We start from the raw sequence: 18,302 nt of genomic DNA on the forward strand, positions 1-18,302 counted from the left end.
CTAAACTAGGGGCAAAGTAACATACATAGTCAGCCCATTTTATAAAGGTGCCCCCTTTTATGGCCTGTTTCCACTAAAAGTCTCACACTAATACACCATAAATCACCATAAAAACCCTGGGTCATCGTCTGTGTCCATGCCACTTCCAGACGGAAAGCAGGGATGGTAGGACTTGCACGCCTTTCCCCATTGTTAGATATGCTCGTTTTCTGGAACTGCCATGCTCTCAAATTCTTAATTGCAGCTTTGCAGAATCATACAATTCCCCTTTTGATCCCAGCTTTCCCTCCCTTCCCCCCCCCCCAGTCCTGGCTGAGTGGTTTTAAAAAACGCAAACACTGGCGCCAAACGGTCAGAACGTGAGACGCTACAGCTGTGTGAGAGACACGCCTGGCAAATGGCAAGGAGAGCAGGCAGGAAGGTGTGATACACTGGGACTGGTGGCCAACAAGTTCTGAACTGAATTATAATGTAATAATGTAATGTTTCTTTATTAGCCCTATACAATTTCTTGCATTAGGAATTTGTCTTTTCATATACCCCAGCTTTTCTCCATGGAGACACAGACACACAGACAGGGAGAGAAGCTTGGGGTCAGAGCGCAGGGTCTGCCATTGTACAGCGCCCCTGGAGCAGTTAGGGTTAAGGGCCTTGCTCAGGGGCCCAACGGAGTAGGATTCCTCTGCCGGCTGCGGGATTAGTAAAGCACTGTGTGCAAACCTAAGAGCCTGTTCACACTGCCTCTGGACTCCCTGCTTACCTGCTTTCCTAAGAGTCTGCTCACACTGCCTCTGGACTCCCCACTTACCTGCTTTCCTAAGAGTCTGCTCACACTGCCTCTGGACTCCCTGCTTACCTGCTTTCCTAAGAGTCTGCTCACACTGCCTCTGGACTCCCCACTTACCTGCTTTCCTAAGAGTCTGCTCACACTGCCTCTGGACTCCCCACTTACCTGCTTTCCTAAGAGTCTGCTCACACTGTCTCTGGACTCCCTGCTTACCTGCTTTCCTAAGAGTCTGCTCACACTCTCTGGACTCCCTGCTTACCTGCTTTCCTAAGAGTCTGCTCACACTGCCTCTGGACTCCCTGCTTACCTGCTTTCCTAAGAGTCTGCTCACAGTGCCCCTGGACTCGCTGCTTATCTGCTTTCCTAAGCCTGCTCCTGCTGATGGTGAAGTGGTAGACGGACTGGAAGGTGAGGGTGGACCACTGCTTACCTGCAGACACTGTTCAAGCTTTTGAATGCTAATATGTGCCTGGCCAGTTCCCAAAGAGTTTCCTTCGTGCAGCTGCAACGCAAAAAACTGTGAATGTGCTGTGACCTCTGAAGCTCTTCTTGTATGATCACTGGTGATTTTATTTTGCTATCTGAGGATCTGAACCTGTGCAGACAGCATATCATCTACAATGCAGGTTGTTTTGTCTGTGATTTTCGAAGTGATTCTGCTGCGATTTAAGGAGGGGAAGGGCTGGCGTGTCATCTTCAAAAAAACCCAAGTCCTGCAGGAGCACATTGACCAAAGACGCTGCCTTTATTTCAATAGATTTCACACAGAGGACACGTGGAGTACATCGGCCTTCACAAACGTGCACACTGTTTTTAAAGCAGCTGTCCAGCGCATGCAGAACACTGGTTCACCAGCATTCACTGAGCTTTATAAAACCATAGCTGGAGAGACGATTGTGCAGTAAGAGAGGGGGAAAAAAAGATTGTGCAGATCCCAGTGATATGTACATACTGTATATTCCAGTCTTCTCAAGCAATAATTCCACATTTTCCTAAGACTGCATTAATAACAACTCTCCTAAACCTGACATTGAATTTAAGACAAAAACAATAAACTAACAGAAAAACAACATTAACAGGTCCAATGTGGGCCCGACAACGTCAGCCATTTTTAAAAATCTGAACCATCCCTATGTGTGCTGCATTCAGCTACTGCCCCACACAGCCTGGTTCCCCAGGACGGACAGTTCCCTGCTCCGCGTCGTCTCGTCTCTGGTGCTCCAGGTGCTCTAGAGTTTCCCGCTGGCGAACGCCCCTTCCTGGAACTGAGGGATGAAGCTCTTAAAGAAGGCCCTGTCAGAGCAGGAGGAGAGAGAGGTGTTATTGCCAAAGTGAAAGCAAAACCCGACCAGCCTCCCTGCACAGCTCTCACGCCGCCGTGTTTGTTAAGCGATCACAGGTTGATTCGGAACGATCTAGAAACAGGGGGTTAGAAGTTCACTAAAACTACTGCAGCACACTGAGCTCTAAAATTAGTTCTAAAATAATTTTCTAGGGTTCTATACCATTTCAACGCCATTTATCAGTTGCTTATAACTGCTTATAACACATCTGCATAATAGTAATTGTGTGCCATTCATCAATGTTTTAATAATTTACATTATAATTAACATTAACAACAGATTTCTCATGATCAAAATATCCTTGCCGTATTATTAGTAGAAAGGAACAACTGAAGGTAAATTACACCTTCAATTTTTCACCTTTTTCGGATGGGCACACCTGAGAAAGGCTTATAATTCATAATGTTGTGCTTTTTTCTTCCTGTCTTGTGCGGAATTGACATTTGCTCTTTCCTTTGCAACCAAAGCATGCTGACACAGCTCCCCATTTGAACCTGTATTATTAGTACCTCATTAACACACATTTGTCAATTTATCTGCCAGGGGTCTCCAATACCTGATCCTGGAAGGCCTGTGTCTCTACAGGTTTTCGCTCCAGCTGGGCTCTTAATGAGCTCATTATTGGCTTAATTGAACTGGTTTACCAGCTTCTCCCGGCTCTTCAGGTGCTGCCGCTTCAGAGAGACTTAGAAGACCTACAGACACACTGGCCCTCTAGGACCAGGACTGGGGAAATGAGTGAGGACCAGGACTGAAGAATGAGTCAATGCAGCTCTAAACTGGCAGCCTGTGGGCCTTCTGCTTCAGGAGCGACCCGTCTGAATTTTAAAGTGCCTGTCAGGGTTAGCAAGGTCACCGCAGTGCCCTTAAACGTCTGTATTTGTTTAAAGTCAGCAATCAGCAGTCAAACAAACTGTCAATAACACAGGCAAGGCAAAGAAGACTTTCAGAACATTTTCCATATTCGTGTCAAAACTGGAACAGAAATTACTGTAAATCACAAGTCCCCCCCCCCTCTGTCATTTTCCACTTTCCATTACAGGAGAATGGTGGAAAAAAAAAACGCCAAAGTTGTAACGAGTGACTCAAACTCCAACAGTGACTCTCTTCTTGTCCCTTGCTTGTGATATCTGCCTGCCTAACCTGCCACCGAGCGTGTGGAGAAGCTGGAATGCTTGCCGAGAACGCTGGGAGCAATACCTGCACAGCACCGCGGAGGGAAGAGGAAATGTCTCAGCAGGACAGGAGGGAGGGTGTGGCGGCAGAGAACAAGAAACCGAAACACAGAGCGGTGGTTAATTAGCCTGAAGGCAACCGCTATTGTTTTTCACCATTTAGTGTAAATGTGAATAGTGGTTTGCATGTTCAGTATCACTCTCAGACTGAGTATTTGCTGTGTCCCTCTGTTAGATGGCTTTATAAGGGGGAGGCCCTGTGAAAGAGTGCCGTCTAAAATAAAAAGAGATCAACTAGTTGATTTAACGGTTGATTAACCGGTGTACAGCAGGGATCCTCAATCCTACAGGTTTGCTCCCGAAGAGCTGGAAGAAGCAGATAAACTGGCACACTAACTCGGTCATGAGCCGATTCAGGTGTGAGGGGCGTGAGACGGTGTGAAACTGTGGTGCCACGCACACAGCACCCCCTCCGTGCTGTGTCTGGCCCTGCCCTGGAGCGCTCCCAGACCAGCATGGCGAAGGGAGAGAGGAGGAGCTGGCGGTCTTACTTGGCCCTCTTTGCCATCTCGTTGCCATCCCAGCGGGGGCTGTAAGGGTAGGACTTCTGCACCTGGGAGTAGAGCTGCCCGCTGCTGGTGAAGTGGTAGACGGACTGGAAGGTGAGGGTGGGCTGGTCCCGGGGGAAATACAGGGGCAGGTCGACTAGAAGATAAAGAGAGGAGTGGGGGGTAAAAACACAGAGCTCCGTCCCAAGAGTACACCAGAACAGCACAGTGAGGACTGACAGAGCTGTAACCCCTGCAGCAATCTGTTCCGCCTTCTACATCTATCCTTCTGAAAACACTGTGCAAATGGTGCGCCTGTAGCTCAGATGTCCATTTCGCATGCATATAAAAGAATTTAAAAGCTTTAGGATAATGAAAGACATTGTAACCACGTGGAAGTTAAACGTGAACCTGATTGTTGTCTTTACAATCAATTCCATGGAAGCAGCAACCATCCTCCATGAAGAGGCCAGAACTGATTTAGAATTTACAGCGTGTGCTGCGTCACTTTTGGAAAGATTCCCCCCCAAAAGATTGGGGTTTACCTGCAATAGCCGAATATCAAAGCATCTTGCAGAACCGTTCCAGGTTTTACGAGGAGAAACAATTTTCAGTTAATAACAGACACTGGCATGGCCTCACTGCTAAGACCTTTCCTGGTAATACATGCAATTTACAACAGTGTTTTGAGGTCAAAACATAATGAGTTGGAAATTGACTTAATTCACTGTATCATACTCAAACAGTTTCCAATTAATTATTCCAGGGAGCTGAAAGACAGCTTGTCAACAGCAGTTCCACTCTGTCAGTTCTACGGTGTAATAAACCCTTTATTGGCATATCTTATCCAAATATCCAATTCACCTGTGCAAAACACTCTGCAGCACTCCTCCTTTGAGCAATTAAACAGCTGTTTTCCTAATCTCTTTTGTTTCTTAAATTCTTCTTTATCGGAGTGGGTCTGAATACAGGCAGGCAGATCAACTGTTGTGGGTTCATGGTTTCACGGCGAATAAACGTGAAGCGTTTGTGCCCGAGGCAGAGGCACAGCCGGGGTTATTAATTCTGAGGAGGTATAATTAGGATCCGAGTGCTGCACACATTGTGGCCAAGCACACAATGAAAAGAACAGATAATTACAGCGATGTAAAGGCTGCACAATCCTGGAAACTGGAGTCGTTCTCACTGACATAAAATTGAGTCAAACCACGTGAAATTCAAACAATTCTAGGACACTTTTGATGCAAAAGGTGGAAGAAACGGGGCAGGTAGGTTGTACCCTCAGTGTTTCAAACACTGAGAGTGTAAACAATAATAATGCAGAGGCGTGGTTAGGGCTATGCTCCTGAGACCAGAGAGTCGTGGGTTCAAATCCCAGCTGGGACGCTGCTGTGCACGTGCTGTACTCAGACCGCCCCACTAAAAAACCCTCTTGTACAAACATGTTGCCATTGGAAATAAGGATTTTTTTTCTCGTATTGACTTAGGTGATTTAAAAATAAGGTTTCTTAAAAACCATGATGTTTGACTGCCTCTGATTGGCTCAGTCTCACTCATTCACAGGAGTGTGTGAAAGAATCCAGGGAGGTCAGCCTTACAGCCAGCAATGGAAAAAATTATTCCGGAAGATAAAAAAAAAATATATAGCAAGAGCTACAGCTGTTCAAACTGCCTGTCGGATCTCTCAGCAAAGGCACTGGCTCTGTGGATGGTGTGTGGTTAGAAAATTCCAGTATTTGTTAAAGCAGGTTTTTTTTTTACTTTGTTCATGTTTGGGAGATTACAATAGGAGTGCACTTCTATACTTCTAAGTAAATATTATGTCTTGTCCCAGACCCCTCAGTGAACGTATTTGACTGGGAGTTCATTATGACCCAGGTGATTTGTAATTTAACTTTCTTATTGAAATCAGAAATATTAGGAACTGGCACTTGATCTGACAGCCCCTGCCAATGAAGGAACTTGACAGAAGACACATTTAATAAACGAATACATTTGTATTTCGACTTGCCCTGCAAAAAAGGCTTTGAAAGCACAGACAACCTGACCATCTCTGTAAAGCTTCTAGTACAACAAGGAGAAGTTGTCCTAAGAAAACTGAACTGCATTTTAGTGCCTCATATTTACAGAAATTCTGTTTTTACTGGACATCGAAGATGTAGTAAATAACTTGATTAGCAGCAGTGCAAAGCAAAGCAGCATGTTCTGTAAAACAACATCATGAAGGGAGGGAGGTAGTGTCTAAGAGGCTCCTTGTCTGAACTACATTTCCCAGAAGGTTGTGGGGCTGGGAATGACCTGCCATCCTCAGTGACCTGACCGGTGAGAATAAGACAATTGGTCGGTTGACTGTTTAAAAAACAGTAAGCGGTGGCTTTTGGAGTCTGTCATTAACGTGCTGTCTGGGGACAAAAAGCAAATCCTCTTTTAAGCAAATGGCACCAGAGGAATGAAGGATGCAATCGATCGAGCAAATGGTTGTACGCACATTCGAGTTTTAAATAAAGACATGATGTTTTGGAGCTGGTAAGAGGCTTATTTACCCGACAGTTATAACAGAGAGAGAAAGAAGACTTCATAGAGTCAGAATTACAAAGAGAAGCTTGGGCTTTTGTGTGTTTTGGTTTGGTTTTTGAGTTTTGTTTCTTACACTGTAAATAGAACAGCCTTTTCCCTTTACTGTACGACTGCTTGGCCTGTCTGTTTTACCAGGACGTCCTGTTTATCACACCCTGCCCCAAGGCATGCCACACAGTTGTTTGAAAATGGTGGGAAAGACGGGCACGATGTGCTCCAACTTGGCACAACCAGTGTCGCCTGGAGCAAAAGGCATTTTAAAAGTCCCTTGCTGAGGTCCAACACCTACGGCTTCCAGCAGGGTGGGAGAGAGAGAGAGACCAGCGAGCTGCTGGGACACGTGTTGCATACTGAGAGAGCACACGGGCAACCTGACGAGTGGAACTTACCACTTGCTTATTCAAAGCAGTGGCCTTGCTTTCCGAAACCATCAGCAGATTTCATTCTGGAAGGGAAGGGCTGGGGGCTGAGCATCCAAAACCTCAACAAAACAGGAGAAATATGTGCCCTATCTGTGCCTTAGTTCTGAATCTCTATACTCTCATCCTCATGAGTTATTCATCTGGGCAGTGCCTTTAGCCAGGTAATGTAATAGGAATCAACATGCTTTTGTATCGCTTTTATAAATGTAAGAATGGCTACAGTCGAGAGGAGGGCATTCAGCCCCCATCTAACCTTTTTGGTAGTTAGTAGTTAATTGACCCAGGCAACTCATTCATCTGTTTAAAAAAAGAAGCCAGGGAATCAGCTTCCCAGAACCCTTTGTGTAGAGAAGAGCTTCCTGTTCGAGAAAACCTGCGCACAGTCAACACTGTGGAGGCTGAACTCGGCCTGAAAAGCCATATAGGTGCTCTGAACACCAGTGCTGGCACTAACCCGCAGTGCAGGCGGCAGTGCTGTTCAGATGTCAGTGTTAAAGCTAAAGTCACACAACTTGTTTTCTCCTTTCTTGCTTCTGTCTTCACCACAGATCAGCTTTGGGTGTGACTCACACTGAACACTTGGACATAACCTTCACTTCACTCCAGGGTCACCTGCCTTTTCTAATCTTTAAAAATTATTCCACGCAACATCTGATTTCCCGCTAAATTCCAGGAGGGAAGAGGTTAATATTTTCCTCTCTAGCACACATGATAGAGGAGGCGCTATCTGGCTGTGCACCATTCAGAAAAGGGCGTTCATTTCCACCCACTGAAGCCTGTCAATCCTGAGGGGTGTTACCTATTACAACACCAACTCTACCCATCCTTGCGGGTAAGAATTAAGACTGAAGATCAGTATCTTGTGACACGCCTAGAAAACAATAACTTGATCAGCCCTGTCACCTTCTCTGACAGCCTTGAATAAACCAGACACTTCAATGTGGCTTTGGACTTGATGGGTCTTTCTGACAGAAAACACTATCTGTTAATCTACACTTCTACAATAGGTGCTCTCTCTCTGCTGGTGGAAAAGAATACAGATGTTTTTCCCTTGAGTGTCTTTCTTTGGAAATCTCTTACGTCCAGCAGGGATTAAGACAGTGTTGGAGAGGGGGCTGAAAGACTGGCCTGTGGTGAGCTGTAGGTGTGGGATGCACTCACTGTGAACCAGGCAGCAGAAGTCCTTCCACATGAGGAGCAGGGTGAGCTTGGTGAAGCCCTCTGCGTCATACTCCACAACACCCCTGAAACACACACACATTGGGGTTACTGAGGAGTCCCCACTCCTGATCCCTGAGAAAACACACACACATATGGGGGTTACTGAAGAGCCCCCAGTCCTGTTCCCTGAGAAAACACACTCTGTCATTGTACAGCAATCCACACAGACACAGACAGAGTCTGTCACACTTTACTATCCTCCTGAAACACTCTTGTGGGAATTGTGTGAAGACACATATATGCACCAAGTCCAGTAATCCCATTCTAGAGCATACTCACATCCCAAAGTAACTCAGGAAGGCAGCAATGTACTCTCTCCGCTTGTGGTAGCCTTGGATGACATACTGCACCTGAGAGAGAGAGAAAGAGAGAGAGAGAGACAGGAGTCAGGCAGGAGCTGATCAGTCTGTGAACAGCACAGCTTTGCTCCTCACAGGGAGTGCTTGGCCCAGGCAGACAGAGGTGTTTCTAATCCACAGGACATGCTTTTGGATTCTCCACAGCGTTTTGGCCTATACCACTAAAAAGAGTGGGGATTACAGAAAGGTAAAGTCTCACAGCTAACAGCCTCATGTCCTGCACTGGACTGATGATGACGATCCCCCGGATCTGTTTATCAATGTAAAAACTATCAACCGTTAGAAAGGTGATTTTCTAGAAAAAACATAATGCAACATAGACCTCAAAACTGTGATGAATCTACTGGATGTGATGCAAACATGTTGTTTTTCAAGATGGACAAGATATTTTCGAGCTTTCCGTTAGTTTGAATCAAAAATTGATTGATAAGGAAGCTCTATCCCAGGGGCTGAAGCACGTACTGAGTTTCAGGGAGTTTACCTAACTGCAAAATAAAGGATTTTTTCAAGCAGACATTAGTTATCCTCTCCAATAAGCTAAATGACTAATAAAGACAGAATATTTGTCATTGTGAGAATCAGCCTCACAATCTTGAAAACTTTGAGTCAGTGTCCACATGCCTCTTCTCCTACTCCTGATCTCTCTGCAGCCAGATGGGACAACGTCTCAAAGTAAGAGAATCACCCCAGCCTGCAGGGACCCCTTGTTTCTGAATTGTACCGAAATACACGATGTCAGAACATCAGATGGAGTTCACTATGACGTGATGTTCCAGTGCTTTTTGTAAAATGATGCCTGTGTTAGGGCTCCCTGCCCTTCAGTGACACAACAGCGAAAAACAATGCAGTTAGAGCATTTAAACAAGGGACTGCTTAAGACAAGAAAAATGTATGTTATTTTGATAAAGGACGCAATTTATCAGATTAAAATGTCAAAATACAGTGAAGAGAAACACACAAGATTTCTGAGAATTTAGGAGCTGGAGCTGTCGTTCGGAGCTGCCATTAGCAGTGCAGATCCACAAAGCCAGGAGGACACATTCCAGGAAGAAAATATCCGGCATGGTCCAAAAGCTAACTGGTGGTGTAGTATGTGCAACAGGCATGTTTGGAAGCAAACTACATCATGAAGTGTTTTATAATGAAAGAATGTTAGCACTCCATTCCAGTTAGCCTCTGAGACAGTCTTCTCTCTTCAACTGGACAGCTAACACTACCCAGCCCTCCGGGGGACATAATCTACACTATTCCCTTCTTAAGACATGATGACTAAGCTACAATTCAGCCACAGGACAGCATGTTTGGTTCTCCTATCTCCTCTTTTGCAATGTTGAGGTTCTAGTAAAACACTACAACAAAAACAGAGCCAAGCCAGGGTATCTGAACTCCTGGCTACAGCCTCTTATCATTTGCTTGTGTCAATGCCCACTGCACCGCAAACAGGTGTGCAACATGCCGATCTTATCAGAATCAACAAATTGTGCTACCTTTTTTTCCATCTAATGTGCAGGAACAGTCCTTTCATATTTTATTAAAGCCTCTCAGCTGGTAAATTTAGGTTGTGAAAGCTTGCGTACCTATTGGAAAAGGTAAAAGGACTAAAAGGACATTGTACAGTAGTTACATTGATGACTTCCTTGAACAGCCCGTGAGAATGGTTCTTCCATCACTGGTCATCTGATGGGTGAATAAGGGAACAATTCTAACACCCTGACACTGGTCGAGAAACCTCAAAACCTCCATTAACGCCACTTTGCTATAAATTCACTAATATGTCTTGAATGTCAGATTCTTCTACTGCAATACCGAACCCCATATTTAGATAGATTCTGCAGCTAACTTACAAGAAACTCACATTACAAAAAAAAATGTAGTGATTATGTAAGACAAATCTTTATATTACAGGGCGATGTAAACAAGTCTGAACATGTTAAAACCATGTTCATCCAAACAAACATTCTTTATTTGTGAACATATTTTATTGCTTGATAACGTACCCACACCTCACCATCCAACCATCATTCATTGTCAGTGTCAGTGGGGAATTGTTGTTCAATTGGAATTGCTGTAGAAATATTTATTTCAAGTATAAAAGGTAAAACAGTGGCCACATGTTCTGAGAGACAGATTAGCTCGTGCACAATTCTCTTCTGGCAGGTGTGTTATTTCGTAGGAATCAGATCTTGTTCTTTGACGATCCTGCAGAGGTTATTGCTGTTGGTGAGCAGTCAGCACTATGACGTACGCCGACAAAGAACAGAGCTGACACAGTTCTACCACACAGGAACAGAAACTTGCCAAGTCGAGCAAAGACCACTTGTACTGTACATAAATGCATGTTTAAAGCACACGCATTATTGGAAAAAGATAAAGAATTGCTGTGGTTGTAAAAAAAAAGCATTAGAGTTACATTTTTGATCAACGAGTAGCACAAGAATCAGTTATATTAGCAGTCTCTATATAACAAGGAAGGTTTTAGGAAAGAAGCAACAGGGTTTTTAACACTAGTTTTCCAGATGTGTGTCTGCAGGTTTCCTTTCCAAATTAACTCTCTATTACATATTCTTAATCCTTAATTATTTAAGCTCTCAAAAAGCTTGACATTTAAGAACACCTTCAAAAAGTGGCAAACGAGTTTTAAGAATCTGCTTGAAGTCAGCAGCATTTAAGAAGATGGTAACAAGTGAAATGAGAAAATAATGCAAATTTTTAGTTCCATTAAGGTTTGAGAATAACTGAATCCGCTGAACCCAAACGGGCTAGATGGGACAAACAGCCTCCTCTTTTATGTATCTCTTATGTCTTTATGAAGACCATCAGACATGGAGGTGCCACATTACCGGGGTGGAAAAACCACATAGAACCCGGGGTGAATGTGGTCCCAGGGTCAGTGCAGAAAACAAGACCAGTTTCTAAACTGAGAAGCACAGGAGGCTGATACGTACAGTAGACAGTGACGGGCATGAAGAACAGATTTAAGATGTCCTGTGATTGGGATCTGTCGAGGCCGAGCGTGATGATATCTGAGAGAACACTCGGGTATTTGCAAAGGTATTTATCTGAGTGGAGAACATGACTTCCCTAAAGCTCTGAAAGAAAAGAAGGATAATGTAAAAGTGATTGTGAAAAGAAAAGGGAGAGTGCAGTGGCGTGAGTGGGCAGATAACATCCCGTTTCTTTCATAACTGCAGATACTTTCCTCTTTTCTAGGACCCTTAGAATTCTAGGAACACTGCAGAACACACCTATTACCTCGCAGTCGAACAATTTACACAGTGGAATGCAAATCATCCAGGAGTAATGAGTGGGAAGATGTCAGATCAGCACAAATTAGGTGAGTAGCTGCACAGGATATGCATTTTTTAAATGCCTGACTGTACCAGGCTGTGTACTATGAATCTTGTTGGATAATTTCTGTCATATTCTCTGCACTCGTCATCATGTGTGGAAGCACAGAAAGGTTGAATTTATCTGTACATTCCAGCTCCACTTAAGATAGGTTTAGTGCTCTCAGTGCAATTTTAGAGCAGTCTGGTAAATTAGAGACTGAACTCCACTTTCCTAACTGCTCCATTTAGGCAAGGCACATCAGTACAAGCCTTGTTATTTATAATGAATTGCATTTATACAACATTTTTACATCCCAAGGGATCACAAGACTTGCAGCGATGAGAAGAGAGTGGAAGGCTTGTGAGCTGCAGTTGTCTGCACATGGAAGATGAGTAAGAGGACCCAACATGACCGTCACAGGGTGTGGGCTTGAATCCCAGATGAGACACTGCTGTTGTACCCTTGCAAAAATTAATTTACCCATCTAGGTCCAGTAAAATACCCAGCTGGGGGAATGGGTACAAATGTAAGTTGCTCTTGATAAAAGCAGCAGCCATATCAATCAAAATAAATTAGTGAGGCATTCAGGTGAAAGCTGTGAAAAACACTGTATCTGCGTGTGCAGGGACTACACATAGGACAGAGTACAGCATGGACATTTCCACACAGTTGTTAAAACCCAACTCTCCTTTACACACACAGAGATGCTCCAGCGACTAGAGAGTGTAGAATCTCAATCTACTGCCCACACTGTCTCACAGCAGTGCCATACTGCGCAGATAGAAACAGAATCACATAGAATCACACCCTAGGACATGTGTTTGAACTCCTTCTGTACAAAATGATTACCTTTATGGGATTCTGTATGGCTCTCCCTCTGGAATTGTACAGGTCCCCCGTGCAACATGAATTTCACTTCCAGAGGGCAAAAACTAAAAATCTATCGGAATTGAGCATGTATGAGTATTTCATTGATCGTATGTGGTAACTGTGGCAAACGTAAATTTGATTGATTCATATTGCAGATGGAAAGAAAAAAATAAACTGTCAGTCAGGCTCTGGATCCTCATTTTCTTGAGACTTAAAAGAAATAACTTGGCGAAGTGATTGGATCAGTTAACAGCAGTCATCAATGTCCAGCTGTCCATATTTCTAACCTCACACACGGTATCACGTCTTCTTACCTTGTTGGTGAGCAACTGGCAGACCTGAGGTACATAGTCAATGAGGCAGCCGCCCCCGGGGAATGCTGGGATATGGAGTGCTGAGGACCCTCCCAGCGCGCTGATGGTGAGAAGAAAGAAAGAGTCTTTACTGTCAGCTCACAGCACAGTCACAGCTGAAAACAGCACTGCTATGCTCACTCGCACTGCACGCTGACAATACTGCCTCACGGAAAAAACACACTAAACCACACATTACACACAAAACAGTGCATGTCCAGCCACACACTCACACACCACAGGCTTTTACACCAACTGTCACGTGCCCACAATACAAATCAATTGCACACTTCTCAAATACATGTTGAACATAACACAAACACATTCCCTTTCCAATTGCTAACAAAGATATCAGCTGCACAGATAACTTGACAAAAATACAACACAGCTACAATGTAACACTGCACGACAGCAGCATGACGACACCCAAATTGAGCTTTTAAATACACAAATTAATGCTGAACCATTTTTGGTCAGTCAAGAAAAGCCTGCCTGGCTTGCTCCACTGATTTTAATCTATCACATATTATTAGCATATCTTGGTCTTGAAATGTAAGCTGGACTATTCACTATATTGGGCAACAATGAACGCAAGTACAGAACACTATATTTTACACCAGATACTGGGGATTTCTCTGCAAAGACAGAAATGTCGCAAACAGGTATATAGTTAGCACATTACATAGAGGACAAAAACAACGGGAGGGAGTGAGAATGGAGGTAATTCGATCTGCATGATTAAAATAGCTCCAACTGTTTCTTTTCCTGTTTTCTCTATTCAGTACAGTGTTTGTTCAAAAGTCTATATCAACAGACCTGTCTCCCTCTGAGTGGAGGGAATGTTTTCTTTCTGTATTATGAAACTAGAATGTGTCTCTACAATGAAGTAATGCGTTGTACTGTCATAGCATTCTGGGCCAAGCAGATAAACAAAAACAATAACTATTATTCTGGATCCATGACTGATCATTAAGCTCTTCTTCTACGGTCATTCTTTAGTGAGCTCGATTGATAAAGAGACCTGCTCACTTCAGCAGGAAGAAGGCAGCTCTACTGAGAAGGGCACTGGCCCCACCATTTCAGCATAAGTGGACAGTCCTAGGGAAAACTCACATGAGAAACTGGCAGGAAAATGTACAATACCTTTCAGTTTAAGGCCAGGAGTCAGAAATTCAATAAGTGTAAGGCCTCGTGTCTTCTGGGTTGTCATCTACCCGCATTCTTAATTACATTAATTAGACCAATTTTTAATTAGCTACATAATTGTAATACTTCTAAACTGGCTCTGGCTCTGTGATGATTTATAGATAATCGTACCTTTAATATAGTGAATGTCTTGGGGAATGAACTGTTCAGGACCTTTGGAAAGGTCCTGTATATGTCTAATTTAGAAAAAAAACCTTGACTAATCAGGTTGGAAGAAAACCCAGGAGACACAGGACCCTGCAGCCTGGGACACTGCCTCTGTGTGGACTCCTTGATGGTGATATCGAAAGATCATGGTCAGGAACTTAACCACAGATCTTTCTGGCAAACTGTTCATTCACACTAAATTATGAGACAACATGATCTACTGTAACAAATGAAATTAAGTCTTTGTGCTGCAGTGTTGTCTTCTGCAATAGAAAAACACCTTTTGGCATGGCTGACATCTGCTTCCAATGCTGAAAAGGACTTTTTGCAGTGCGGACTGGAAGAGCTTGAGTGGCCTCACTGAGGTTTGTATTCCACTTATTTGACTGGGATACTGCGGAATTCCTGAGGTTCATGGCACGCCACGAGATGCACAGGGCTGGGACTTCAGGCCCAAATGGAAAATAAGGAAAATGAACAATAAAGTGCTCTCTCCTCAAAACAGGAAGTACAACACGTTCCTCCAAACGACCACATTGTTTCAGCAATAAGGAAATGAACAACAGAATAAAAACACCACATTAAATACACTAATCACTATATTTTAGGGAAATGTAAAATACAAACATTAAAATCAGATTCTGTGGGTAATGACAAACTTAGAGACCAATATGAATCAAAATTAAATGCACAATAACTAGTCATGATCAGTGAAACACTGAGTCATGCACAGATCTCTTTATCTCTTTAAATGAAGGAGTGCAGAATAAATCCTTTTTAATGTTATCTGTGCGTTTTTCAGACTTCACTTTCCACAATGACAAAACCGAAACCTAACCTGAATGCAGCTGTGAACTTTTAAGGACCTTTAAGAAAATGGAGGAATGAAATGTTTTATATGGAGGAAAGCCATTTTCTTATCTTTTTAAAAGCATGGAGACAGATGCCGGGCCTGTAATTTCAGTGCAGATAATTCTCTTGAGTGGATTAAAAGAAACTCCTACTTTAATGGACTTGGGGAGAGGGCGGGGTGCAGGATGGGAAAAGGAAGGATAAAAGGAATCCAGCCCGACTCCTCTGCCCCCACGTCTTGCGCATTTCTGTGGACGTGTGTGTGGGGAGGGCTGTCACTCGGCAGGTGCGTTGCCTCATCGGAGAGTGAGGCCAGCGTGCCGAGGGGCGAGGCTGCGAGAGAGGGCTATGGAAGCCCTGGGACTCTGGGGTGGAGAAACAGGCTGCCCGAGCTCAGCCGCCAGGCAGACGTCAGGCGTTTCTTCGCACTGCCACGCCACCCTGGCACGGTGGGACCGGGCGAGCCAGACACGGAGAGGCAGGAATGTGAAGCGGGCACTTCCGGAGGGAGGGCGAGTGGGTGGGTGTGGCTGCCGATAAGACAACAGTGTTTAACCTGAGGGAGTGGAATTTGAACTGGCAGGTCCAGCACACCCTCGGACACAGCCCTTTCTGCTTGGGTAACCTGAGGGATCCTGCACTGCAACAGGGAGATGACTGTTCATGCTTATCATATGTTCTCTGCATGACAATGCTTGGAATGGGTCCTGCTCCTGAAGAGCATCTGAAAAGGCATTTCAAAGTTCCTTTTGAGGGGCAAACAAACAGAGAAACCTGTGATCTCTGATGTTCTTGTCATGAAGAAATTAAACACCTTCGGTCTTTGTTCACGACAATGAGAAAACTTCATTGAAACTGCTTCAAAATATCACATTACGTGGTGTATATTGTTTATTTTGCAGAACACTGCAAAAAACATTAAAAGAAGACATTGAATGGCAAAAAACATGGCTTTATGCAAAGAACTTAAAAAGAACAAGAAAGAAAAATGCAAAGAACTTAAGCAAGTAACCACATTGGACTACAGACCCGAGAAAGCAGTAAAAGTTAAATATTTCTGTACAACCCAAACGAGGATATGTTAAATAATAAAAGCTCTTTGCATACACTGTATATAGTGCTTTTTATCCGATGTTTGTCTTAAAGCACTTTAAATGTACAGGAGGGGGAGCCACTTCATTCCTCACTAGAGTCCCACCTGGGTGACATACCAGCAGCCCCACCTGGGAGTCACACAGCGGCCATTCTGCACCATAATGGATAACATGAAGTGACAAATGGTTTAGCCAACTGAAATAAGGAGGGGCTTTAGAAAAGAAGGCCGGAATTTGCAATCCCAGATTGGACAGAAAAGGCTGTCTTTCGAAGTCATCTAGATACAAAATGTTTTAACAAGAACGGATTGCAAAATTCAGATTTTGTCAGCCTGTGGTTAGTCACTCCTTTAAGAAATGCAGTTCAAGCTCATTTCAAATACATTTAAATAGACATCTTAGCAGCAATGTCTTTGCATTGGACACCTTTGATAAGTTATCAGGTGCCATTAGGCACTCTACACACATTACAATACAGAGTTAGTTACACTAAGGTAACAAGGGCTGGATTTACATAGCTATTTGACTTTAACCACTGAACAAAACTCTAGATAAGACCAATAGCTTCAGCACACACCCTCGGGAAGACAGAGAGTTTTGTTGTGTAAGTTGCAATCAGCAGTCAGTTCTTCCCCTATCTTTGAGCAATGTCATCCTATTGCAGGATCAGCTTGGCCAGGCCTCTGACCTGCTGGTGACACGGTACATAACAAGCGCGAATTTTACGTCACGGGGTGACAATGTCACTCACCACCTGCGTTATGAAAATGGTGCAAAAACTACAAGCAGCTTCATAGTGCAGTGAAGGTCGTAATCTCTGCCTTGTTGGAGTTCCACTGTGAAATTGCATTTCTTCCATCCGGGAGATACCTTTGTGCCCCCAAGGTGTAACCAAATTAGACAGTAAATACTTTATCCACTCTGCAATTTCACTCTTAAATAATGTAAAGCAATTTGTTTATTTCAGGAAATATAGTTTGTCCAAACCTCTTTGATCTTTTCATTGGTGTTTGAACTACATTTTTTCATGTGCATGTCCAGATGGGACAAGAAACAAATTCATTATTAATTATAAGGCAGGATTGTTTTATAAGAATTAGGTATATGACCAACCTGAAGCACTCTGGAGCTCACAGGTAAGTCAAACTATGTTTCAGAATCAGGAAAACGTCTCTTTTTCCAAACTTGTGCACTCTCCATATACTGCAGGACTGGAGAGGGTCTGTGCAGACAAAACACGATGAACTCCATCAGTTTCAGTATCAGTTCAAAGGGTAGTGGGCTTTATTAGGCTGGGACTTTCCAAGGCTGAGATCCAAAAAAAAAAAACACATGGAGGAGGTAATGATGTGATTACCCAATCTAATAGACACACATACATAGAAAACAACCAAATCGGCAATAAGCTCTTAATCCCACTGAAGATGAAGCGCAATCTTTTTTTTTTCCGCTGCTTGTAACCCTGAATCAAAAACGTATCTTTCCTCAATGTGGGGAATTAATTAACAGGGATGTCACACTTTTCACATTGCTCTGCCAGCCACTCGGCTGAAGAGCAATTACTGCCGTTAGCCAGAGCCCTCCTGAAACAAAGCAGCTCCTGCCTTTCCAGGAGACAGTGCCATTCAGCACTGGGTAACTGGGGCTCTAATCTCGGCACTCCCACACGTTTCAAAGGCGCTCACAAGACGCAAGAGGATTATTTTCATTGCCCTGCTTAAGCCAGCCAGCTTCATTTTTAATGTCTTCCCGAACTGTGTTTCAGCTTTGATGCCCATTATATTTCATTACAACCATGATTATCTGAGGATATTCCCACTTCTCCGGCTCTGACTTCTGCAACGTGTATATACAGTACCCGCAATAATGCAAAGAGCCTTTGAAACACACTGCTTGCATGTTCTCTACCTGTTTCTTCTTCACTGCTAGAACCCGTGAGCTCACCTGACATTAGCCCAATGCTACATGCCTTCAAAGGCCTGTATTTCTTGAACGCTCAGTGTCTTGAGAACTAACGT

General features: G+C 43.7%; 1 protein-coding gene across 1 annotated transcript in view; it reads right to left on the bottom strand.

Annotated features, from left to right (window-relative positions):
- Positions 1 to 1,513: 1,513 nt before the first annotated feature.
- babam2 (BRISC and BRCA1 A complex member 2) overlaps positions 1,514 to 18,302 on the bottom strand; it is a 111,321-nt gene continuing 94,532 nt past the window's right edge. Inside the window, exons 8-12 of the mRNA XM_006626335.3 lie at positions 12,947 to 13,046; positions 8,353 to 8,423; positions 8,014 to 8,096; positions 3,857 to 4,010; positions 1,514 to 2,080 (exon numbers count right to left, since the gene is read on the bottom strand). Coding sequence (XP_006626398.1) covers positions 2,017 to 2,080; positions 3,857 to 4,010; positions 8,014 to 8,096; positions 8,353 to 8,423; positions 12,947 to 13,046 — 472 coding nt within the window. The 3' untranslated portion in view covers positions 1,514 to 2,016. The remainder of the gene's footprint in view (positions 2,081 to 3,856; positions 4,011 to 8,013; positions 8,097 to 8,352; positions 8,424 to 12,946; positions 13,047 to 18,302) is intronic.

The sequence above is a fragment of the Lepisosteus oculatus genome, chromosome 2 (genome assembly GCF_040954835.1).
Source record: "Lepisosteus oculatus isolate fLepOcu1 chromosome 2, fLepOcu1.hap2, whole genome shotgun sequence".
Taxonomy (NCBI): Eukaryota; Metazoa; Chordata; class Actinopteri; order Semionotiformes; family Lepisosteidae; genus Lepisosteus; species Lepisosteus oculatus.